Below are 26,281 nucleotides of genomic sequence, written 5' to 3'. Positions count from 1 at the left end.
ACCTTACACACACTCACACTTCTCCCAATATGGCAGTGCATTTGGCAGTGGTGGTGCTAGCTGAGGCAGGCAGAGATCCCAGGCCTGGACTGGAGAGGAGCAGGTGTGCTGCTGTCAACACAGACTCATAAATACTCCGCCAGTGATCTGAGATGGATTAAACATTTATGTCATCATATTAAAGACACTCTGTCAGCAAACGCCTTTAAGTCCCTACAATCTCCAGCTAAGGACACGTTTTTTTCTCCCTTCAAAGGGCAAACACAGCAAGTGTTGATCTGAAACAAATTATATTCAATTACAACCTGATTCATCCTGGCTTATATCATTAGAACTGTAAGGACTGCGACTTCCTTTACATGCTAACAGTAGAGGACTTTAATTACAGTCGAAGAAACACACCTTGAACTAATATGTACACACCAGTGACGTATTTATCACCCTGTATGTTGTTGTTTTAGTGTCTTATGTCACTTCTTCCCTGCCCCTCTCCTCTGCAGCCATGGGACCCTGCTGTGTCCAAATAAAGGCTGCAAACAGCACTTGAAGCGTCCTGACTGGATGTTTCATTTCCCATATTACCCATGGTGCTTAACAAACCACAGCTCCATATGTTCCTCCTCAGGCCTTGAGCACAGTGAACTCCACATGCTCAGAATAAGCCCAGTGATCTCCAATTACTCTCCTTGCACGGATTGTTTGGTGTCACTTGGCGTCTGCCGGCTAGATATGATGATTCTGCGGCTGCAGTGTAAAAGGATAGTAACACAGGTCTTTTGGCGTGTACCATGCATATTACAACTCAATCAGAACAGTAAGCTGCAGCTGGCGCTATCCAGTTGATTAAAAAATTCAAGTGCAACGCTTGTTCTCACCCTGTTCAGCACAACAGACACGTTCTTTATCCTGGTGGTGCAAAAGATCAGGTTTCCCTGAATGCTGCAGTGAGTTGTGGGACTGAGGTGCTTCTTTGAGGACATGATGGGAGTGTTAGCTGGCTGAATGACTTCCTGTTTTGAGGACTTAAAGGAACACACCAGTTATTTTGGCAAATACACTTATTGTCCATTCTCCCCAGAGCCAGACGAGAGGCCAGACACCCTTCTCTCCTTTATGTGTACATTCGGAAGGTGAGACGTACAGAAACCGGCTGATTGCTAGCTAGCTTGGTACAATGGATGGTAGCAGAAGGGAAGAGTTAGCTTCGTCAAAAGATATCAAATATGTAAGGTTTGGGAGCTTAATTAGTCTAGAAGTAATCCTCCTCATCCTCTCTTACGAAGCCAGCTATGATCAGTAACAGCAAGTGCTCTTATTGTCATCATCAAAAGTTTTGTTTTGTTGGCTGAAGTTTTGAGGTGCTTGTTGAAATCACTACGCCAGCTCAGGAGAGTAGTCCCAACTATGTGTCTGCTTCTAAAGTTACAATGTCTATTTATTATAAATTGTTATTTCACAGGGAGTTTGAGGTTTTGGAGGGGAAAAAAAAGAGTATTTGATTACTTTTGGTGGACGTATGCTAGCACTTCCCAACCACTACCATTCATTGCATTATGCTAACTGCTAGCTGTTTTCTGTGTATCTAAGATTCCCAATGCACACACACAGGGGAGAAAGGTTTTCATCCTCTTGACTGGTTCTGGGGAGGATGATAAATAAAATGTGTTTCCCAAAAGTTGCTGTGTTGCCATGGGAGAGTGGAGAGGTGACATTCAGTGCTGTATCATTTTAGTAGGTGTTGTAGTTTATGAAGAGCTTCATAAAAAACAACAGCTACTGAAATGCAACCATTGGGCTTCCAAAGCTTGGGTCAGGAGGGCTGAAACCAAAGATGCATCACTCAATCATCTGACATTTGGACACAGAAGTTGCTGAGCTATCAGATTATAAGCAACTGAGACAAGACACATCAATCAAAGTGAAAATAGCAGGGGAAATAGGATGGAACAAGCTCACATTTTGTGCCAGTGAGGAAGCTTTCAGCTCAGCCACTGTATCACATCCTCGCATGTACTGCTAAGTCCAGTGAAAAAAGAGTTGACTATTGAAACACTGTACTGAGGGCAGTCACGGTGCCCTGGCTGACCTGACATGGGTCCACGGGTGCAGGTTGCTGGGTGACACGTTGTCTGATAGGATGACTGGATGAAGTGAGATTAAAGGAGAAGACTATCACCTTCCTCTTTGAACAGACCCACTATCTGTCCATCTCTATTTCCCTGTTAGCCTTTCTTTTGTTGCACTTCTAATTCATTCATCTCTTGGGAACTTGAGATGGACTGAATGGTGAACCTGTTGCCTTCTGGGAACAACATCCTGATGCTGTCTGGGTGTGTAAAAACAGAACTCCAGCATCAGTGATTTTGTTGCCAGAGGAAATACACAATCTACACTTGCTGGATTTTCCAAATAAATGTGGACATTTGCTTCAAAGTTCCAGGATGGTGAAAACTATGGACAGAAGGTGCACTAGATAGTTCAGCACAGCAGGGGGCAGTAGTAGCAATATTTGTGGCGCTGTTATACAGTCAAAATAATATGAGTGTACTGTATGCATTCCAAGACTTATAATAGGAGTCTTGATGAAGCTGCTTGAAAACTTGCTAATAACCTATAGGGGGAGCTAGTGTTCACTGTTCCATCTGGTGAAACTAAACATGAAAAAAGGGAGCAATGGAGTGAATGTTAGGATTATGTTTTAGTGAAGACCCTGGATTTCCCGAGGGACCCTTTACCCTGATCTGTCATGTGAAAACAAATTTGCCACAAATTGGCTTATACATAGCCCAAATGCAGCCACAATACCTTAGAAATGTGTGCCACGATGCCCCAAAACTCTGCAGTCTCATGTGGAGCCAGTTTGTAGACATTTTAAGTTGTTCAGAAAAATGATGGGCCTCAACAAAGCAGAGGAATACTAGAGATGTTTACGCTGTGCACTGATTCAATGGTGTTACAATTCATCAGAATTAGAAAAAAAAAGAATATAATTTAATGACAGAGACCATTTACTCTCACATTCACACCTATGGGCAATATTGAATCTCTAATTTACTGAAGCTGAGAAGCCATCTTTGTATTTACTTTTTTGATGTAGCTCAATATAATTAAGCATATTTTCTTGTGTCATAGTTACATCTCATTATAGAGTGGCACAGGATTGTGTCCTAAACATGGAAATAAGTTGTAGAACATTGTTCTCGCTTATCTCCAAGTCAACAGTTTTTTTTCTAACTGGTTTTTCAGACAAAGGCCTTAAACAAGGCCTGTGGTTAAGGGAATTAGAGGCGTCCTTAAACCGACAGTTGCTAATAAGTGGTTAGACAAGACTACATACGGTGTCATGGATATTAAAGGTCATCACACCTTAAACGATTACTTTTTCTCTCCATCTAAAGGAAAATATATTCATTGAACACTAGACAGTCAGATTAAATATGTGAAGAGCATCAGGCTAGATTTTGTGTACTGTATTAACAATCACAAAAAATTGCTCCATGGCAAAAGATCTCACTGAATTTTTTCAATTTACCGGTACTTATTTTTTTAAAATTTTGTCTTACTTTTAATTACTTTTATTCGTTCTTTATTATCTCATATTAACTCATTGCTCTTGTGTGCATGCTTATTTCATACGTTTTGTAAAAAAAAACATCTGTGGATGGCAAAGTGTGATATGCTTATAATTTTTTGCTGCTGCCCTAATAAAAAAAAATAAAAAATTAAAAAATAAGAAATAAACATCATACCAAAGTGGGAAGAAGCATGTAGCTTAATTGGCATTGAAGTCATGCCTCTGTGGTGTAGATTTTTTTTTTAGCCTAATGTTGACGTTTTACTGCTAGCAATTGCAATTATACTTAAAATTTATAAAAGTAATGTTCATTTGTGAAGATCATGTTGCTGAACAAAATGTGAAAGTCTCATAAAATTCTGTCTGCTACAAATCTTCTGTTCTGCAATAAGACGTAATCGAATGTAAAAATCCGTTAGCATTTGGTTGAGGAAATCCGCGGTGATGCCAGCTTCTGGTGGAGTCAACAAAAATATGGAAATTAATTCGTTATGACGAGAGAACCTTCTTAGTTTCCTTGAGATGACATGACTATTGACTCATTAGCTTGACATAATGGCATTAAACTCCACACAGAAAGGTTTAAACCCCAAAACTTGCTGAGGGGCAAAAATACTAACTACTTTATGAATGATGATGATATTTGACAGCCATACTGTGCTAGCAATGATTAATATTTTTAAGCATATCGTGCATCAGTGGTTGCTGTGTCAAAGTGACATCTTATCCTCTGTCTGTCACTCAGTAGATAAGTTATTGATCCCACCTTGCAACTGCAGTAAAGCCAGCAGGGAGTGTATTCTGCTCTTTCTCCTGTGCTCACACTTAGTCGCCCCCCCCCCCCCCCCCCATCCCATTATCCCCCCCCATTGATTCAGTCTCTACCCGGTCCCCCCTCTGTCGATATGTTCAGCTCATCTCTTTCCCTCTCTCTGACGTGCAGAGAAAGCTAAAGGAATGAACGAGGCTGCCAGAACACAAGGTAGGAAAGAAAAGTGCTGGCGTCATGCATGATGGATGCAGAGAGACTGAAGCATGTTGCGACACGTTCTGCAGCGGCATTATGCAGCAGGATTTTGAAGCATCTCGTAACCATGTTCCTTCCTGTGTTTTTGCAGAGCTGAAACACTTCAAGAGTGGAACCACACTGATGATTTCACTGGATAGTTTAAACTGGCGTTCAAAAAGAAGATGCGGTGAAAAAGAAATCAGGAAACGGTATTGTTCCACATTCTCTCACGATAGTTTGACATGGTTGTCTCTGGTGATTGTGGGAGAGCTGGGATTGTTTGTTCCTCAACCTGTTACACAGTTAGGTATTACTTTACCTGGAAACAGGCAGACTATGGACGTCACGGCCTGCCCCATGCATGCGCGCATGTCTGTGTATGTGAGACTGTGCAGTCGGTGTGTGTGTGTGTGTGTTCTTTTACGTCACAGCTGCTGTGAGTCAGCTACTTTCCTCCTTTCCTGAGTCACTCATGCAGCAGTTGCTTGGTTACCGCAGAGTGGTGAAAGTTTCCTATTGCGTCGTTGCTTCCACGGATGGATGGGCCCCGATATTTATTCAGGCTCAGGAGTGACCCAATAATGCATGTTTGTGTGCACTCTTTCATCCAATGAACAAAGGCTGACAAATCAGTTTTAGTACATCCTGTTGTGAACAGACAGCGAGAGGTTGTCTTGCCCTGCAAATGAACTCATAAACTGACCAGCAGGATAAAAAAAGTGATTAAACGAAATCCTCTCACAAAACCTTGAATACAGTATCCTTCTAAGGTGAATTGCTCCAGCTTTTTGATCTGTGACAGTCCCTGATTCATCCAGTTTACACAATCAAACATTTTGACAAGTTTGACAGGCACTGTAAGCATCTAAATGTGTAGGATCTCGAGTCATCAGTTGATGAAGTTGTGCCTCACCCCTCCCTAAGGAACACCTATTGCAACTTGCAAGATAATTGAGAAATCTGTTCAAGGGATATTTTGCATCGACTGAGCCGGGTTGGCTGTCATCCCTAGTGCAGGTGTTAGCTTGGTATATGTGGGTCAGTGTGTCTTCCATGCAAAAAAGCAGACAGAAAAGGACGTTTTGTAGCTAAGTGTCGCTCTGCCGGAAAAGGGGTACTTCAGAAAAAAGTATCATATGCACCAAACAATGTCCAAATAAAAAATAATTATCTGTTTACATGTTCACTATTAGGGGGCAGCATGGCTCAGAGGTAGAGTGGCCCTCTCGCAACCGAAGGGTCGCTGGTTCGATCCTCACTTCCCCCGGTGACCATGTCCAAGTATCCTTGAGCAAGATACTGAACCCCTAATTGCTCCTGATGGCCCTGCGACAGACTGGCGACCAGTCCAGGGTGAACCCCGCCTCTCGCCCTACGTCTGCAAGGATAGGCTCCAGCCCCTCCACAACCCTGAACGGATAAGCGGTATAGAAAATGGATGGATGGATGCTCTTATTTTGTAACGTTTATATTACTTTATTTCTCCTGTAAGACAGCCCTTTCGTTCGGGGTCTCGGTTTTCAGTTGTATAACTTCCTTCATGCCTACCTGATGCCGAGTATTATTCCGCAGCATCAGCTTGTCTCATCCACGGACCTTTACTACCGATGACAACCTTGTTCAACCCAACCGAAAAATAATCAAAACTATCCCTTAAATCCATTCCAATTTGTGCAAAAATGCTGCAGTGAGGCGCTTAACAAGAAGAGCAGAATTTTAGTGATATTACAACAACTGACAGTTTGTTTGATTGATTTTCAGACTCCACCAATTTCATCGAAAGCCCATCATAGCTCCAACATATACATAAGCACTGATGTGCCAATCCCAACCAGTCCATTCTCCTGTTACACATTTTTCCATCATAATTTCAAATCGAAGCCATGAGCATGCCTGCTACATTGCAATTATGAACAAGAAAAAAAATGGATAATTACACTGATTTAAATAATTCTTTAATTGCTGCTGCAATGCAAAATCAACAGAACCACATAATCTCCATGTGTCACTGTGAATCATGTATCCAGGGCTGGGGACCTCAAGGTGTGCCAGTCAGGGCCGATCACCTGCACCTCTACCCTCACTCAAAGAAGAAGTGCAAACCTGAAGTTATGGAGGAGCTACGACTGTAAAACAAACTTGGCAGCAAACCCATCTCCCTTCTTGCTCTCTGCACGCCTCCTCAAGAAGTCAAATCATCTCTCCACATTTCTACCCGCAGCTTCTTTTTCCTCAAAATGCCCAAAGGAAGCCACTTGGACAAGAACTTCATTGAATATGAGGGACATTTTTAGTTTGATCACTGAGGATTTAAACATGGTGACCCATCCAAAAGCTATTATGATGGACTTGTACAATCATAGGTGTATCATATTCTTTGATGAGGACATACCAACACAATTTTTTAGTGACATTTGCCAAACTCAGGATTACTGGACATGCAAAGGAAACACTTTTTGCAATAGTAATGATTACCTCTCAAAGGAATTAGAAAACTTAACTTCCCTCTGGTGCCAATATCCAAACACCCACAACTCAAAGGAGTGCCGCCAGAGCAAAACAGCCGCCAGAGATAATTTAAATCCACACAGCCTTAAAAGCCTTGTGAAAGTCTGTCAAAACTACAACCGTCAAGATGAATCATCAGGGAGGAACAGGAAGATTAAAAAGTCTGTGTCTTTTGGTGAAGACGTCATGGTCTACCTGTTTGATCAGGTACTGTTCTTCTGTTTTCCCATTTACTATACCTTGGTGGTGGACTGTAAGCTAAAGTTAATATTTATATAGCATTTTACTAATCAAGATTAAGGCCAAGAAGCTATGTTTCTAGTAGTAATCCCCTGACTGTTATTCTTAGGAGAGTCCCACCCTGGAGCTGCTCTGTGAGGCCTGCACATCTCTACCCAACAGCTGCGACTGGCCAGATGTTGAAATGGAAGACAAAGGTAACACCTTATTGTGCCATAACAGGGGTCTGCATGTTTTACACCCTTGGGTACTCAAATGAAGGATCTCCATCCCTATTTTCCCCAAAGTGGAATTTGCCCTTCAATTAGGCTACTCGCCATTAGAGTCACCACAAAGTCATGACTCTACAATTAAGAAAAAGGCAAGTCACATGTTATTAGCTTGAAGCTAATGAAGAGAGACAACCAGCAAGTATGATCCACGTCTTCTGTAGCCAGTCGTATGTTCTGGTGTTTCTGGTTTAGCAAAACTATGAACTAGAGTGGACGAATTTGAGCAGCTAGCAAATTTAGTTGAGCAAGTTAGTGGATTGTTATAGGTTTTTTTTAGCTTGTCGTTCAAGTCAAGATTTTGTGGATTACTGAGCATACAGCTAGATAAAGGAGGCAAGGATTATACCGGACTATGCACTTGCGAGTTCGTAAAGCAACTTTGTAAACAGCTCTGTGGTTGTTAGTCGTCAGTGTCCATTACATTCATGCTAATTCAAGTGTTTTCTAAATTCTCGAGTCTCCAGTAATTCATGATTCATGAACAGGCAAATTGCACTTTTTGGGACAATGTTGCTTTAAGTGAAGGGTTTGTATCCATCATGATATTACTGGTAATATTTTTATAGTGTAATATTAGAACTTTTGCACGAGCGAATGATCTGAATCATCCTGATTATTTAGAGAAGTTATTATAAAAATGGTTTTAAAATCCACAAATGTGCACTGTAACCCACTTTTCCATACACATGTGGCTTTTCCACATTGATTAACCATCAATGTGGAAAAGCTATTTTTATCTCACCTGTCAAACTGAGGCTGCCGCTGATGTGACAAGATCTGGGTGGAAGACCACGATGGTTAAAAAGCTCAACTGTCTGTAAGTGCAGCTGAACTCAAGTGCTGCAGGCTGTTTCCTCTCTAACTGTGTGTTTGGTTAGTTTCACCTGCAGGTTTGGAGTGGGATGACGACTTCTCAGCTTTGGAGAACGTCCATTTTCAGTGTGCACACGCACACACTCAGCATCTTTCCCTACCAAGGCAGAACTGGACCGTTCTCTCTGTGCCGGAGCCTTTCTTTCTATCCCAAAGCTGCCTGTTCCTCACCCATATCACCGAGTCAGACCTTGAGCTGTGAGATAAAGGGTTAGTGACACACAAACACCAAGGTGTAGGTGGCAGTCAAACACAGTCTCTCGATCACAGCGTCTGCCTTCAGCCAAAGGCCATCTCTCTGTCGCCATGGCCTAATGTGACATCCACACTTGTTTTCCTTTCAGACAGCCTGCCTTGGCCCTAATGGAAAAACTGACTAATCGTCCAGATCTTCATCTTCACCTCCCCTCCTCTTTTATGACGAGACCGGGATTTAAATGCCTGTTTTCTTCTCTGCTGTAAATGGATTCAAAGCACCTGCTGTTAGTGACATCACGGTGTGTTCAGTGTTCACAGTTGTTGGTAGGCCATGACACCGGGATGTGATCAGTTGCATAAGAGTGCTGGTACCTTTCCAGGACCAAACCATGTTGAAAACTACCATTTTATGCCTGATTGTGACCTGAAATTACATAAAAATCATGCCAAGTCATGAGAGAAGTAAATCATCCATGTCTTAAATCTGACTTTGTTTTTAATTTCTGGAAATAATCGATTTTTGGTTCATCTTGGTGGCAAGATAAAAAGCGTATTTGTTGTTTATGCTGTTTGTTTTGCTCAAACTGAGCATGCTTGTGGAGGCCCTGTTTGCTTGCCTCATTACGGAGGTGTATTCTGCTCAGAATTTATCAGTGACTGTGGCTAAATAAACAGTGTGAGCCTTAGGGCCAATGAAGGCAGAAACTGAACAAACTCACAGTAATAGATAATGTTTCCACAGAGCCAGCATCAGCGAGGTTTGGTTGATTAGATACAGTGTACCTGGGGAGGAGAGGAAAGCTGGCAGGACCAGTCTTCTCACACACACACACACACACACACACACACACACACACACACACACACACACACACACACACACACACACACACACACACGTGTAAGTTGTTCAAGGACATCAAAACTTCTGGCAGTGAAGCCAAACACTTTTAGGAGCTGGGAATGTTCCACCTGCACATTGTTGAAATTGTGACATGATCATCATCATATTTATCAAGTCAACATTCATACACACGAATGCCAAAAGCTTGACAGTTTTATATCTATATCTATATCTATCTATCTATCTACACACACACACACACACACACACACACACACACACACACACACACACACACACACACACACACACACACACATATATGTACACACATACATTATTTGTATCCTCACACTAATATATAACTACCCATCCCCCTTACCAGTGAAACAATTCCATTTTTGAGAACACAAAGTCTATCAAGGCATGTGAGACATATTTAAGTTTTTCTGGCAGGCAGAGAAAGTTAGCTACAATTTTACCAAAAATGAATAGGACCAAGCTATTGAAAACTTGCAAAGTTTCAGGATTCCGGTGACATGGTTCTGGAGTTTGGCTCCACTGTGAACAGGAACGGCAAGTGGGGGCGCACAAACATAGCAGTGCTCCCTTGTTTGACAGTTGACTGATATTTGAAACAAATCCATCAAGGCAAATATTTAAAATTGTGCTGCTACAGGGAGGTAACAATAGAAGCATAAACAATAGAGACCCCGTTTAGACTGTATAGAGAGTCTCATATGTTTTAATGAGGCAGTTCATAAGGAAGACATGAGTAAGTGTAAAATCGTTAGTTCAATTGTAAATTAATCTTTTAAGGGCAGATGAACGACATTTTTTCCCTCAACATTTTAACTGAGAGAGTCTAATGCCTAAACCTGGGGGGGGATAAGCAACGATGGTGTTCAGGTAGTCCCCAGGTCAAACACAGACCTGACAGGCTGCTCCCATGTGAGGAGTGGGTGGGATTTCTAAGAAAAGATCATGTTAATTACCATCCATCCTGCTTAATTACCATCTTAGCATCCAGGAGGATGCATGCCTCTCTCACACTCTCTGGTACGATGCAAATAATGTGATGTTGGTCAAACAGGACAGGAGCTGATTGTTCAAGTGTATCATGGAGGACTGTTTTAAATGAAGTAGGGGAATATGGTAAAGCACAATGTAAATTATGTTAACGGCTTGGATGAAATTCTGGAGTACCACATTGAGTCTTTTACAATCTACTTATTACATTTATACATGCAAGTGTTCTACTGACTCCTTGCTCTTGACATCTATTTTTTACACACACAAACACACACACACACACACACACACATATATATATATATATATATATCATATACTTGTTTGCATGTATGCTGCAACAACTTTGTAGTCAGAGCAAGTAGATGTTGGGAACAAGCCAACAACACACAACCATCTGGGCTTCTTCCTAACTATACGACTTAACTGAGGGCTTCAACAGTCCTAGAGTGTGTGAGAACAATTTTATAAGAACACTACATCGTATGAATTGCTCAGATCATATGAAAAACATTAGCACTTCAATGATTATAAAGTTATACCATGTGCAATGAGAAATTCATGTCCTCACCACTTTAAAAAGCAAACCTGCTCACTTGTTACTGCTTTATTACCTCCTTTAGGAACCATTAAAATCTCATATCTTAGCACATACTGAGCTATTTAACAATACTTCACCCCAAATGTTTTTTTTTTGCCTTTAATGTGCTCACAAATAGGTGTCTTAAGCTCATAAAGATGCTTTTTCCTACCTACCTTACCGCTTTGTGAGAAGGCAGACATATGAGTGATATATTTAGTTTGAAACTACTGCAACTGATGACTAACAGCAACAGTTTTGGTCTTGTGCTACACTGAGCGAGCGCTAACTGCTTGTGTTGTCATTTGTTTTTTCACTTGTATCCAAGTATTTGGATAATTAAGAGTATGGTTTGATAATAAAGAAGTAGATTGGATTGAACAATCCACTTGAGAGTTAGTAAACAAATGTTTTGGAGTCGTTTTGCTATGTTTTTTTTTGTGCTATATCTGTTGTTAGCAATTAGTCAACATTAGCCTCTTAGCTTAATAAATGTGGCTGGCTCTTTCTGTATTCTGGAGCCAGAAAGATGTGAGGCAGCAGGGAAATTGTTTTGTGAGCAAAAGAAACCTATTTATGAGTACTTGAATGGCAAAAAACACTCTTTAAGAGACACTTTTAATTGAAAATGTCAGGGGTCACCACAGAAAACAGGTCTGGGAATTCCCAATATCTTCCATTCCAAACTCTTTTAAATATCCGACTATGAAGATATTTCAGCCCTGCTGTCATACAGCTCAGCTCTAGTGTAGCCAAAAGCCTACAAAAAGTGAAAATATTTTGTTCATTTTGTGACCTCACTGTCTACTTTATAATTTTGTAGTTTTTCCAATGTTGAGGCTGAAGCGGCAGCAGGAGGGAGTGTGCTGCTTTCTGATTGGCTGAGAAGAGCGACGTGTACATCCTCCAGCTGCAGGTCGCTCGCATGTGACACTGACATCTGTGCATGCGTGTGTGTGTGAATATTGTGTGTGTTGTGTGTGTACCCGCTGTACGGCGACGCTTCGCCTCTCTCCCCGCTACTCCACTTCCCAACTATGGTGCTTCTAACCTGACCGCTGCATGGCGACTCATTATCTGTGAGGCGTCAGGAGAGAGAAGAAAGTTAGTTTGAAGGTAAGACTTTCTGTTTTTGTTTTGCTTTGATATCCGTTGTTGATGAGTGTGTGTGGATCGTTGTGAAAGACTGCCTGGTTATCTCATCTCACTCACAACACACTTGTGGTGATGAAACTAATGAGACTAAACGAGGAAAGAAACTATGGAACGTACAAGCCTATGTTAAACAACATATTTGATATTGTGGTATTGTTTCTAAATCTTCATTTTTTAAGATGTGACCATCAAGACTTTTGTTAATTAGCCGACTGATAAGTTGATCATAATATTTAAAGACAAACTATATTTAAAAAGGAGACTAAAGAGTATTGAAACAGCTGCAAGTGCTGGCTGATCCATGTGTGTTTTTGTGAGTGTAACCTTGAAATGGGTATTATCTTAGCAGCAGGATAAGAGTAGATTAACTGACCAACATCATGAAGGTTTCACACTGCAGCAGGCTGATTAGATACAACAGGATGTAAGGTTATTTGAATTGGACTGATGGTGGCTCGTTCATTAATTGTAGAGAGAACTGTTAAAAAGTACCACAACTTAGAAATCTTTAAAGTTCAAGAGTGTATTCTTCTCAACTCTTTTCTTTTAGGCTTGAAGTTGTAGATCTACATTGAGAAATAGGATGAAATCCAAAGGGAAAGCTGTAAAATCCTCCAGGAGGACCTGGACTGACCCGGAGCCAGAACTAGAGCCAGACACAGAACCTGGTTCCAGTGAACAGGAAGGCTCAGAGGCCTCCTTGCGGATTGCAAGCCCTTGGAGGGGCTCCCTGAGGAACAGAGAGGGCAAGCGACAAGGAGGAAAAGGTGGAGGTCGGCGGCGCCGGCAGCATGGCTCTACCACAAAGGAACGTAGCATCCGGCGATTAGAAAGCAATGAGCGTGAACGCCAGCGCATGCACAAACTGAACAACGCCTTCCAAGCGTTGCGTGAGGCCATCCCACATGTGAAGACTGACAAGAAGCTGTCCAAGATTGAGACACTGACATTGGCCAAGAATTACATCAAAGCCTTGACCACCATCATCCTAGACATGTCGGGTACCTGCCTGCCTGCTGGCGGTGTCCCATCAGAGGCCAGCACTGCCAAGCTGCTCCAGTGCTACCAACAGCACCTGGAAGAGGAGGGGGAGGAAGGTCTCACCCAGTACCTCACCCACATGCACAGCTTTGGCCAGCGCAGCTAACAGTGGCTGCAGTGGGGTTCAGGGATGTGGGTGGACTTTCAGGACCAAATGATCTCTAGTTCCTACAGACACCAGTGGGATCTAATCAGGATGGGGTTTCCTCTCGAAACAGGGGGCTCTGCTCTAATCGCTGCTCTTATTACTCTGACACTCATGAACAGGCTGCTCTTCACACTGAGTAACAGGTTACTCAGGACCATCCTGCAGACTGGAAAGTGAGAACCAGATGGTCATGAAGTAGAAAGATCTGTCTAAGTAGCGGTGTTCAGAAAGGAAGGACTCATCTCTTTTATTTCTCATCTGCTATGGTTGACATTGGGGGAGGGAGTTGTTCTTGTCTGTGCTGTCTTGTGATCTTGTCTGTTGAGAAACCTGCTGAGTGTAGCCTCAAGTTCTAACTGCCACATCCAAGCCAATACATTGACGCCCTGACAGAAAATAAGTGTTTGTACATGATGATGAGCTATCGTCAAGCGAAAAACTTGCCTACCTACTATTCTGTTGTGTTGCTTGAAGGCAGAGATGGTGTTTAAATTGTGTAGCATTTGCCTTTCGTGTTGCCGTGTCTTGAGGCAGGATGTTGTGCTGAAAAAGATCAGAGGAAAAACTGATGGGTTATCAATAAATGCGTTTATTTATTGATGAGCACTGTGTTTGATCATGCACAACACATGAGAAATGCACACCGCATCATATTTAGATAGTGCCTCATTATATACGAAGACTAATAACACAGATGAACCTGAACAGACGCTATCTATCAGTGTGTTCATGAATATTTCTGAATGGACACTTTTAAATTAAGTGTGAAATGTTCATATATTACTTTTGCAACACTCACTACACTATACAATACTATTATCTTACACATTTACAACAAAAATACAGTGGTTTTCTCACTGCTCGGTCAGTTGACAACCTGAAAAAGTCGATGATATGCAAATAAAAACATTCTCCTGAGAAAGAGGAAGGCTTTAGCATCGCTGCCAAAAGATTTTTATCCACATCTTTTTTCCTATTTACAATCACTGCACACAGGTCATACTTAATCAGAATAATGATGACATTTAGTGTCAAATGCTAAGAAAAGATTGGTCAGCTGCCTATGCAAGGCAAACGACATACAAACACTTAAAGACTTTTTGGGACTTTCATGTACTCGCCATCCTCCTCACAGCACAAAGCTGAGACCGGCCAACTGCAAGTTAGCTTAGCAAAAGGAATGTAAGTGGGTGGGAAGTGTTAGCGTACCTCCATCAAAAAACACTCCTCTGAGACAGTCTTTGCATGCATTAATATGACGATGGTTGGAAATAACATTCGAAATGAAATAATTTAAAGTGACAAGAGATTGTAATTTTAGATCAGATACGTACAACTATTTCCTCACTGGGTTCCGTGATTTCAAGCAGCACCTCAATTTCAAATGCTGCTGCTTTGGGTCCCTAACGCACACACAGAGGAAAGACGAGTGTCTTATCTTCTTGTCCTGTCCTGGGAGGATGGCTAATGAATAAATTTCCCATAAAGTTCTTTCAATGTTCAAGCCAACACAGATCTTGTATGTTGTAGTCGTTGCATGCAAGTTCCACTGAGCCCACCTCAAATGGTCAAAAGGGCAATCATCTTCCATCTCTGTGACATGTCAGTACATTTGTTATGCTAAAGAGTTCATTTGAGTCTTTCTAGTGTTTCCAGAACCAGTGAAACAAAGACATCCAGGGAGATAGAGCTGTGATTTAGGGTTTAACTTGATTTTGCAAGTGTCAAACCCAATGCCATGGTGGTACCTTCAAACTCGCACAGGTCTGGCTCAAAGGAAGGATTATAACAGATGATAAAACCAAATGTAGTCATTGAAAGGTCAGGGAAATGAGGACTGATGAAAATGTTAAATTTGAAATTTTTCAACAAAACACCACCTTTGACAGCTCAGCAGCTACAAAGTCATTATAGTACACCATCATGAATGAAATGACACATTTTCACATCAAAAACAAACAAAACAACCCTTGTACTTCAACCGGACAGACGCTCATCTCTAGATACAGAAATACACATTCAGAGTAAAACGACCTTGAAGACTATCCTGTATTTATAAAAAACACGCAGCTACAACAAACCATACAAGCCAGGTTGAAGGAGAAGACTGGTTAAGACTTAAGATGTAAAAGTGGTCCGATTTCTCTGTTTTGCACAAGACATAAACGTTTGAAGACTGAAGACTGCAAAAGGTTTGAGGCTGAATTATCATCACAGCTATCCATCCATCCACTTTCTATACTGCTTATCCATTAAGGGTCGCAGGGGGGCTGGAGCCTACCCCAGCTGAGGTGAGAGGTGGGGTTCACCCTGGACAGGTCAATCACCACAGCTACTTCAATGTAAATGTTTGACAAAGGTACAAAATATGTGCATACACACGACACTTCCGAAAACAACAAGCGTGTATTAGTCTCTGTGTTTACATTTGTATTTTACATCCCGAAATGTTGCCGTTGACCTCTATGCTCCTGACAGATGTTAGAGAAGGAAGACGGACATGGGGGGGCTCCATGGAGTTCCCTCTGATGGTGATATGGTCCCACCCACCCTGAGGGATGAAGACAGTGAGGGAACTTAGGTGAAGTGGCAAGTTGTCAGATCTTCAATGTACACCAAATGACAAATCTGAACATGACTCATGGCATATTTTCGAATACTCAAAGATCATTTTCCATAATGCAATGTCAAAATTATCCAATAATAAACTGCAAACAAGCTAGAAATTCAAATCTGTATTGTAAATATGTCATATTAGCTGACCACATAATTTTGCATTGTAGTATGAAGCCTGCTGAAGACAATATAAAAGCTATTTATTATTCAAGGTATTAAATGTCAAGACAATAGCAGCATAAATGTTTTTGCCATCAAAGGAAATTAAATAAACTAGTATAAATGCTAAAAAAAAACAACCCAAAAACCCCTGAGGAATTTAATGCAGTTATCATTCCCCTCACTGGACTTAAACAGAGTTTAACTTTGGTTCTGTACCCCAATGCCGTAGTCCCATGACTGTCCTTTGGGCTCCATGGGATGGACTCCCAGTCGATGGCACACCGTCCCGCAGCTGAGGCTGTGGCTGCCCTGAACCTTGTCGGCTATGATCCACACCTTCACCAACACGACAACAACAATAATCACTCACTGAGGTACGTGCAAACTGGTTTTTACGCCTCCCCGCTATAATGGTTGGTGAACATTAGACTGGTTCATTTCTGGTGTGATTTCAGTGGATTTAACTGTAGCTGCATTCAGTGGGTTTACATGCATAGTTGCAGTTGAGCTTTTAGTCAAACGTCTGTTTAACAGGATTACTTTCTTTGTCCAAGCACTCCTGTCTTCCCCATTAAAGAGGGAAGAATCGCTTTATTCACTGAAGCATTTCTGCCTCTGGTACACCCCCTAACAGCTGTTTTTGCTGTGGTATGAGGATAGTGATACCACCCTGGTCTTGCACCTGGGTCCCCAGAGTACCTAACATGCTCACTGGCTGCAACGCCAGACAGCCAGGCTCATTAGCATGGCAAACAGAGTACACATTCGGCATACTGATGGCGCCCAAACACGTTCTTACAATGGCTTGAATACGAAAATGTAAATGTTGTGAAATGATAAGATTCATTCAACGACCCACAATCCACATGTATGCGGTGGATCTAAAGTAATTACATCAAGATGCCCACTTAAATTTTTCTGCAAGATGACTAGCAAGCAGCTTTAATAAATGCTTGTTTTCTGAGTGTATTTCAGATTTCATCATTAAATTTGAGTTTTTTTTTTTTTTTTAATATATGGTAGCCAAAATGCAAAAGTGATCCTTTTTCAAGAATTTTGTTTAAATTCATACTTGCAGAAGTTCTTATATTCTATCAATGCATGGGTTTAAATCTTAATTAAGAATACGGTAGAAAATGAGATCCTACTTAAATGTGTGCCAAATGAAAGTAGTCTGTGGACATCATAGGTAATCTAGACTTTCATTTCTGTCCTTCACCTGCAGAGATGAACAACAAGGTGAACAGCAAAGAAGTTTTCAACATCCTGGTACCAACCTGATCCAGCGGCCCAACTGAGACTTTTCGCACATTATTAGAGATGTGTTCCCATGAGGAGCCCTGAGGGTAGCTGGGGGTCAAACCCTGCCGGCACCACAAGTTACCTGGACAGGAAACAGTCAAGAGAGATTCTACTATCAAACATTAAGTCTCCCAAAAAGACACAAATCTTTAAAATTCATGTCACCAGTCTGCAAACCATTGTCATCTACGGCGTAGACAGATGTCCTCCCCACAGACACCTGCTTCAGCTTTTGCTTTGCAGGTGAGGGGATGTGATACCAACAGTCTCCTGCAGAGGGTGCCACAGTGAACACATTTTAGCATCAGAAGTTAAAAACGTCTCTTGACAATAACTTAACTGTTCCTGTGGCTTAACATTTAAGCCAATCTTTATGAATTGAGATGGAAAATCTGTATTTACCTGCAGGGTTCTGTGGGGACACAGATCCCCTGTAGAAGGCAGAACCATCCTTGGCGATGGCCCAAACCTGGCTCGCTGCCCCGATGGAGATAGATTTGAAAGGTTGGTCAGTTCCAACATGAAGCCATGATGATCCCTGAGAAGGATGTTAGAACAGCAACTGCCTGTTAACTGCTTTTAATGACATTACGGATGATGCAGCACTTTATCTTGAGCAGGGTGAGGACTACTGGTGCTCCCAGTGCTCTAATGTTAAACCTGTTCATGAGGTTTCTGCGTATGTGCAGACAATGTGACTCACAGCTGGTGTCAGTGTGGTGACTCCCAAGCGGCAGAGAACATCGCCCTTGTTGCTGATGGCCCACAGAGGCGCCACATCCACACTGCTCTGAGCTGCACATGGCAGGATGGTCACGTCACTCAAGGGGATGGGCGGGATTTCTTGCCAGGGCCCAGTAGTAGCCACCTTACACTTTCTATGCAGGAGACAGAAATGATTACAGGACCAAAGGGGCCACTGGGAGATAAGGTGTAGTGTAGCCTTGAAAACATACATACTTGAAATACCTATAAAGATCATTTTTACTGCACTGCTCACAAATTTACTGTCTCTCTGTACTGTGCCTCCTGAGTCTTTAACTCACTGAAAAAAGCCCTACACAAATTCAGCAAATGTCAACAGCACCGACCACTCTCAGACCGCCGTGTACCTGCTGCACAAACATTGTCAGTGTTGCTTTTAATAGTACCTGGCCCATCGCCTGCGACGCACAAAGTCCTTCATCGTTTTATGGCCATGATATGACCTACACAGGGAGATAAGGAGGATTGCAAGAAAACTATTAATGGTGCCAGCATCAGAGAAGAGGCACAATAAAGGAATCACGGTACAGCAACTGAAACCCACGCTGGGAAATCAGCTGCATATTGCCAGCCCTCTCTGTCTGTCCCTCCAGAGACACCGTAGTCGATCACCCACTCAGACACCTACAAACACCAAAGACAGGAAGTGAAATAAGTTGTGGTCTGTGTCGAGCATTATTAGCTTTCAAACGAATGGTTAAACTGGAGGAATAGTGGTTTGTCTGTGTGTGTGTGTGTGTGTGTGTGTGTATTCATACATACCCATGTCCATTGAGGGGAAGGAGGTTTGGTATTTGTTTTTGTGCACTCATGTAGTCCCGATGCATCACTCCACATGTAGCGGTCTGTAGGAAGACCTCTAAAATACAGAAGAGACATGTGATAACTTCATGCTGTAAAAAATTTACAGGGCTTTGTTTCTTCATGGTAGTGCAGGTTTTTAAGACTACCTGCACCTGTTTGACCCATGATGAGAGCTGATGCACCCGACGCACACAAAAAAGGGCTCATTTACAGCCCGAAACCAATCTGCAAACCTCAAAATGTATGCTATATTTATAAACATTTATTTATGCATGACTGAATAAATAACACAATTTTCCTGAAGTCCTTTTTATCACAAGAAACACTCATGACTATTTTGTAAGTTATGTATGAATTTACTGTGCATTTTCTTTTGTAGGAATAACTGGAAAAGTGAATGAGAGCAGCCCGCAAGAGGACTGACAATCATTCAGTAACTGCAAGTGTTCGAAAATACAATTCATGTATGAAATTGAATAGATGGAAATTTTTTCAACACAATTTCTAGCAGTAAAAGCTGACAAAATGTTACCTAGATTATCTGGAGAACCTAAATACTGCATGGCACTGTCTTGGAATAGGTACTCCACCTGTTGGTGTAGCCGGTGACAGGGTTCCACCTCTGGTTCTCGTAGATGTAAACACTCTTAACATCAGTCTGTGTGTAAATGTTGTCTGTGCTACTAGCAAGACCCTGGAAGAAACCTCCACCATAGCCCCCCGCAAAGGCCCAGGCAGTGTGGTCATATCCAATCCCCCACACTATTCCCATGCTGTTACACTCCACTATGCGAAGGTGACCTCCGATCTGCCGCCAGAACCTGCACACAGGAAGAAAGAACCCTACAAACTGAAACGTGTTACAATAAAAGACAAGCCACAGGTGGATTTCAACATCACCGTGGATCTCCTTACATCTGATCGCAAGGTGTTGGGTAGGGCATGGCCTCCAGGTCAGGAGAGGGCTCGCTGACAAAGATGTCCCCTTTACAGGTGACAGACCAGATGGCCTGTTTGGAGGAAGGACCCTGGATCCCTCTGGAGTCACAGCATGACACACTCAACAATGCCAGCTGGAGGTGGGGAGGAGGAGCACATATGGATTAAGAAGGGAAAGAGATGAAGAGAAATGTGTGAAAACCCTATTTATTAAAACGAAAATGAACACCAAGCATTCATATAACTTGGTTGGACAATATATTTGTGTGTTTACTCTTTATTTCCTTCAGGGAAAAAAATAACCAAATAACTGTTACCAGCAGACTGTCGTACATCACTAAAAGGACATGCAGCATCCATCCTTACCCAATCATGCATTTCCTGCTCCGTGGCAGCAGCCAATCTGATAGGCCACCTCTGTTTTGTCCGCTCAGGTGTATAGATGGCAAAAGTGTGTTTGGAGTCATTTAGCACGGGAACCAGGATGGTCACATCATTGACGAAGGCATGCAGGTACTGGAGAGTGGGAGCAGGGTTGGTGGGGGGGAGGGCAACAGAAATGAGATGGCAGAACTGACTCATTTGCTAGAAAGCCCATATTATACTGACAAAAGGTGAAAGGCCAGTTCACATTAATGCTTTGAAAGACAGCAAAATGGGTTTAGAATGTTGCAGAAAATTGTGTGAGCTAGATCCACCTTGTCAAATCTCCAAGTGTAGTTTTAGAATGTTTTGACTTTGTGTTCAGTTGCTCCAGATTATGAAATTGCTTGTGAAAACTTCCAGCTCTATACATATATTGACATAGGCACCTTGTCTCTGACATTGCAGTAACAAAAGATGGCACTGGATCGGGCCTTTTTTATAAACTTGGCATCTTTCCCGCTTTTAGTGTAAGCACAAACACGAAGTAAGTCATTGTCAATACTATATATTCCTTTCATTTTACCTGCCAATGTGTAATGTTACACACACACACACACACACACACACACACGCTTCCTACTCACCTTCTTCTCTTCATAATAGTTGTAGTAGATGAAAAGGATGCCATCTTTGTTGCCATCCGGGCCTGAGAACTGCTCCAGAGCAAAATGAACATCTATCCACTTGTGTGGCTTCCAGTCTCTCCACCACTGCATGGTTCCCTTCTTCACCCACACTGACTGTGACAGAGGCAGATGAGTAAATAAGAGTAGAAGGTGGAAGCAGCCATGTTAGATACACAGGTCAGAGACTCTCATTAGTGTATTTACCTGCTCTATAGCTTGTTCGTAATGTCTAAAATCGTCCATCTCTCTCTTGGTCCGCTCACTAAGCTGCTCAAAGATTTGCCTCCGCCAGGCTGCTGTCTGGGCCGGGGACACAGACAGACTCATGGACTGGACAGACTGGGCCAATACTGAGAGAAGAACAGAGATGATCAGAAAACGACATGAAGATTTGACCGTCAACTTTAAGGTCAAAGCACTGATTGATAATAATGATAATAACAGGAACCCACATGAGGTGTTCATGGTGCAGCTGAACCAGCTGAGCTGGGAGTGACTGTCCACAGAGCAGCCTCCCCCACTGACCCATGCCCACAGAGGATGGTCATCTCCCCCATACGGATCCTCCATGTTGAGTGTGTATGTGGCAACAGAGGACAAGCTGCAGGTATCAGCAGAGTCTAACACAGTACCAGTCTCGGCCTGCTGGTTCTGTGCCTCCTCCAGGTCCACATTACTCCACTGGGGGTCAAGGGGCCCTCCAGACTTATTTGGGGAAAGAGCAACATCAGCAGTCCTGACCTCACTGTCTCCAGGGGTGTTCTCTCCCTCTGGGACAGCTACTGACCCATTCGCTCCCGAGGTTTTAGCTGGTTCTCGGTCAGATACCAGTTCAGAGATGAAGCTGTCGCTGGTGACCTTGGGGATGTGGGCTTTTGAGGTGTCAGCAGGCTGGATGGAGAGGTCTGTGGGGGCATCAGCAAATGACTCTGGAGTGGCAGATGTGACTAAGCAGCTGGCTGCATCTGTAGATCCTTTCTCTGTGTCTGATTCCACGTCACTGGTGACAGACTGAGCTCGCACCTCACCGCAGAAGTAACATCCAGCACTGTGACATGGAGAGACAGAAGGGATTAGGATGAATCCATCAAAAACGCTGACTTATCAACTCTATCAATGAGTGTGTGTGTCCACAGCACAGCCTCTTCACCTCTGCAGGCTGTTTGCACTGGCACTGGAATGGGATCGGTCTCCATCTCTAGGAACAGATATGGCCTTCCACGTTTTCCCACTCAGTTCACTGGACGTAACTCCCTGACGGAAGTACACCACCCGGTCCTCGCAGCCGATGGCCCACACCTGCTCACCACAGGTAGACTTTGAGAAACCTTCGCTCGACTTGAACACGTCCAAGGCAGTCAATATGTAACAGGATGTGAAATTCACCTGGTCGTTCAGTCCGATGTTGATCGTGATCATTTCTCCAACCATGCTGATCCAGCCAGAGCCACAGGGGTTGTGGGCATTTACACCACGCCTGAACCACACCTGGTGACGCAGTACACGAGATTGATCCCTGCTCTTTACACATAAAACTGCTGAAGTACTCTAATAAACGCATTTTTGTAGTTATTACTGTTTCATTATAGTGTTATTACAAACGTTTCCATTGACATTTCCACAGTGCTAACCCTTTTCCAATACTGCACCACAAAGTAATAGTATAATTTCTGTTTATATGACTTTATACTTTTCTTACTTTTTTGTCCTTAGTTACAGCCCAAACAACATTGACTCCCACTGCTACATGAGTGGCTCCCACTTCAAGACTCGGAGAGTCCACCATGGCCCAGGACGTACCTGGAGTACAGACAACAGAAGTCTCATTGTAAAACACAAACAAATAAACAAACACACAAACAAACTTCTCAGGAGTGAGACAACATACCTTGGGGACAGTCTCGACTGATGCCCTCCCTGACAATTAGCTGCCCTTCCCACAGTACCGCCCACACCAGCTCCCCAGGGCCGCAACTGATCTGGACCACCTCCCCAGGGAGAGGTACCTCCTCCCATGAAGAGCCCTCAGGATTGTGGTGGTGGATATCCTCTCTGAACCACACCTGGACAGAGCCAAAGAAAAGAGGGTAACAGTGTCACATGAGAAGCTATATATGTTTCGATGGATACCAAAAGGTAGGTGTTATGTGTCTGAGCAGTACCCTCCCCTGTAGAGACACAGCCCACAGTGACAGCCGACCTCTGGGTTCCTCACTGATTTCCCACCCGCCACAGCTGATATCACTGTAGGGATCAGGTAGGGTGGTCTGCTGCAAGGGGATCTGTCAGGAAGATACGCGCAGATGTGTGAACTTCATGGCACCTCACACACATACACATACATATCCAGTTTAACACCCACCTTAGCCCAAGTATCCATGGCTTTGTATCTCCTGTGGCGGAGCCAGCGCCTACGGCGCACACACGAATTCCACTTCTTGTCTTTGGTGTAGGTAGCAGGGAAGTCGATGGCGTAGCTCCATCCCTGATGAAACAAAGTCATTAAAAGAAGTCTGGAATAAAAAATAAATAAATAAAAATGAGAAACTCACCTCTTTCTCTGTTGGTTCTCCCTCAAAATTCTCATCCATGTACCAGTCACCCTCCCACTCCCAGCTGCTGGATGGAAGCAGGAAATTATCCAGAGGTTGGTGTTGTAGACCTGTGACATCACTCCACTGCCAGCGGTCGCTTGGCAACAAGCGGTCCGAAAAACCATCCACGGGATTCCATCTCTGACAGAGGATACACAGGTTACCTCACACAACCATTAAGCTGCCAAAGCACTGGGTTGCCTCATAAATCACATATTATGGGGGATTGTTTCAAACGTCAACTTAAAGTCAGCTACCAAAAATGTCACTAAGATTAAAAAATATATTGCCAAAGGGCAGCTTTGGTGAAAACAGCCAAACTAGTGTGTGATCTTCTGTCTTACTTGTGTTTTAAAAACTGGTTCTACATGCTTCTAATTTACTGCTTAAGGCTGACAGGGAACAGTACTGGTGTTAGCAATATAGGAAGCGAGACTGCTGTTCACACCAGTACCACCAGAGTAAGGGGAAGCTCACATTTTTATTTAGGAAACTTACTGAGGAAAATATATTGCATGATGGGAGAAAAGACTTTCACTTTCTTTCTCTGAAGATGTTGCAACAAAGACAATTGAATATGCTTCTAAAAAGATAATACGTCAGCTAACATTGCCTAAAAAGGACCCACCTGGTTCTCATAGGTCTCCTCTTGGAAGCGGATGGGCAGGTCGGATGCCTGGACGTTCAGGTAGATATTGTTGTCGGAGGCAATGCCCCAGCAGCACTGCTGAGCGGCTGTCACGCGCTTGAACTCCATCTGTGCATCACGGCATTGTTCCCACTGTTGCGCCACCGTGGACAGGCTGTAGACCCGCCCATGCACGTCCACAGCCCAAAGCAGGGACTCAGGCATGGCTGCTGCAGGATCCTGAGAGAGAGGTGCAGATATAGATTTACTACTTTAGCAGGTATTTAGGCAGTCAAGATGGTCATATGATGCTCTCTCAAGAACTTTATGTTTACACTGCCTGTTGTTACGCTGTTTGTTCGTCAACAGGATAAGGCAATATATGGGCCAATCAAGAACCCATTACATTTTTGACATTTTTATTTTTCCACATTCTTTAACATTGTGAGACATAATTCTTCATAAATTTTCAAATCTTTACTCGCATAGCAGCAAGGAATCATTTCAGATTGATCCAATTCAGAGTGTGAAAAAGTTGTAGGAGGTCATAACCCCTACAACCTAAAGGTCATCCATATATCTCCTGGTGTAAGACAGCATGTCAATAAAAATCTGAACAACACAATGTGTGTTTGTCCGAAAAGATTGAGTGAGCAAAAGAGGGATAAAAGCATTACTTCTGGATAACTGCACTCATTCATTTCAGGTGCGTTAGTCACATTAATGCAAGCTTTGCTAAATGCTTGTTTTCACAACACTGTAACCAGCTGGGATGCTTCCTGGTTACTGTACATTCATCATATAGTAAAGTAGAAAGAAGCACACACACCTTTACAGTGCCGACAACTGGGATGCTACAGTTAAAGAAGCAGTGGGGTTTGTTATGTCCGAGTCATTGCAAACATATTACCGTAATTGCTGTAACAAAAACAATATCTTATTGATAATACGGCGCAGATATTAATGACATGAGGCTGAGGTGAAAGGAAACCGTCCAGTAAACCCAGCTTGAGGCTTTACCGACGATACTTGTTTTTGGTCAAGGCTTACGGGCTTAGCTCTCTAGAAATAGCAAACAACACAGTTGCAACGCACCAACCTTGAGCTGCCTCCCGTTAACCGTCTACCGGGGCAGCTGGGATGTCCGAGCCCCTTATTCAGTGAGGGGAAATTAATGAACATCGGTCTATACCATGTTTAGGACGCGTCCCTCTGATATCCATTGCAGAAAATTCTCTCCTGAGTGAAGCAGGAAGTGCTGCTTGTTCATCATTCTCATTGGCTTCTTCCGCAGCAGCAGGTGTCTATATCATCCAGCAGGGGGTGCTATTGACTCATGTTTCACATATGTATATATGTATCTATATATACACGTATGTATGTATGTATGTATGTATGTATGTATGTATACACACACATATATACTGTATGTGTATATATGGTTTGTATATATATATATATATATTTAAGTTATATTGAAATTTTGGAAAACTATTTACTGTAGAAAAGTTTAGGGAGCTATTTATTTGTTTAGTTTTTTTCACTTTTTGTTAGAATTTTAAAACAAAGAAGTCTACTGTCTAAGATTAAAACAACCTTTAACATGTTTAAAATTTAAAAAGCTAAACATATGCTTAAAGGCATTTAAACAAAGTTAGGTGTTGGAGTTTGTATTATTCAAAATTTATACACCAACGTTTTAATTTTTACTGTAAATGAATATCAGCTCCAAATATTGGTTATTGGCCTCCTTGACCTCTAATAATTGGTATCGGCCCTGAAAAGAAAATATCGGTCTATCTCTAACACACACACACACACACACACACACACACACGCCTCTATTGCTAAGGATGCAAAAATATATCAGTCCAACTGCAGTCCTTCAAGGCAACCGAGAATTAATGAAGTAACTTTGATAGTGATGGAAATGATGATGTGCTTT

At 42.6% G+C, this 26,281-nt stretch overlaps 2 protein-coding genes across 5 annotated transcripts; one reads left to right on the top strand and one right to left on the bottom strand.

Moving 5' to 3' along the window:
• Positions 1–4,437: 4,437 nt before the first annotated feature.
• On the top strand, positions 4,438–14,066 carry bhlha15 (basic helix-loop-helix family, member a15). 4 transcript variants are annotated; one of them, XM_086194635.1, is made up of 7 exons: positions 4,438–4,556; positions 4,693–4,792; positions 6,611–7,298; positions 7,441–7,528; positions 8,482–8,686; positions 8,821–12,246; positions 12,836–14,066. In XM_086194635.1, exon 7 carries the CDS (start codon positions 12,869–12,871, stop codon positions 13,430–13,432), a length of 564 nt encoding a protein of 187 aa, XP_086050761.1. In that variant the 5' UTR covers positions 4,438–4,556; positions 4,693–4,792; positions 6,611–7,298; positions 7,441–7,528; positions 8,482–8,686; positions 8,821–12,246; positions 12,836–12,868; the 3' UTR covers positions 13,433–14,066. The 4 variants fall into 4 exon arrangements, with proteins under 4 accessions (XP_086050761.1, XP_086050760.1, XP_086050759.1 ...); XM_086194634.1 differs by lacking the exon at positions 12,836–14,066 and having other exon boundaries at positions 8,821–12,241; XM_086194633.1 differs by lacking the exon at positions 12,836–14,066 and having other exon boundaries at positions 4,693–4,885; positions 8,821–12,241.
• Positions 13,619–25,607, bottom strand: tecpr1a (tectonin beta-propeller repeat containing 1a). The gene is made up of 26 exons (XM_086196358.1): positions 25,432–25,607; positions 24,337–24,576; positions 23,667–23,849; positions 23,477–23,599; positions 23,277–23,396; positions 23,003–23,177; positions 22,814–22,914; positions 22,501–22,602; positions 22,265–22,413; positions 21,567–22,162; positions 21,319–21,464; positions 21,073–21,228; positions 20,429–20,578; positions 20,039–20,196; positions 19,714–19,944; positions 19,082–19,178; positions 18,864–18,943; positions 18,706–18,762; positions 18,258–18,432; positions 17,957–18,092; positions 17,732–17,824; positions 17,530–17,636; positions 16,469–16,588; positions 15,901–16,025; positions 13,927–14,017; positions 13,619–13,735 (listed from the first exon to the last, which is right to left on the bottom strand). Exons 1-26 carry the CDS (start codon positions 25,516–25,518, stop codon positions 13,619–13,621), a joined length of 3,915 nt encoding a protein of 1,304 aa, XP_086052484.1. The 5' UTR covers positions 25,519–25,607.
• Between the last annotated feature and the right edge of the window lie 674 nt (positions 25,608–26,281).

Source organism: Aulostomus chinensis, chromosome 23 (assembly GCF_037954235.1).
Source record: "Aulostomus chinensis isolate RoL2024-O1b breed Wild chromosome 23, RoL_Achi_v1.0, whole genome shotgun sequence".
NCBI lineage: Eukaryota > Metazoa > Chordata > Actinopteri > Syngnathiformes > Aulostomidae > Aulostomus > Aulostomus chinensis.
Note: the sequence above shows the minus strand (reverse complement) of the source record. Positions and strands in the feature narration are given on the sequence as shown.

Coding starts and splice junctions, on each gene's coding strand:
- bhlha15 (XM_086194633.1), top strand. CDS start 4,532: ATGAACGAGGCTGCCAGAACACAAG. Junction 4,557..4,692: donor CGAGGCTGCCAGAACACAAG/GTAGGAAAGAAA, acceptor GTGTTTTTGCAG/AGCTGAAACACTTCAAGAGT. Junction 7,529..8,481: donor TGTTGAAATGGAAGACAAAG/GTAACACCTTAT, acceptor GTGTTTGGTTAG/TTTCACCTGCAGGTTTGGAG.
- tecpr1a (XM_086196358.1), bottom strand. CDS start 25,518: ATGTTCATTAATTTCCCCTCACTGAATAAGGGGCTCGGACATCCCAGC. Junction 23,600..23,666: donor GAGAACCAACAGAGAAAGAG/GTGAGTTTCTCA, acceptor TTGTTTCATCAG/GGATGGAGCTACGCCATCGA. Junction 16,589..17,529: donor CAGTTGGGCCGCTGGATCAG/GTTGGTACCAGG, acceptor GTGTTGGTGAAG/GTGTGGATCATAGCCGACAA.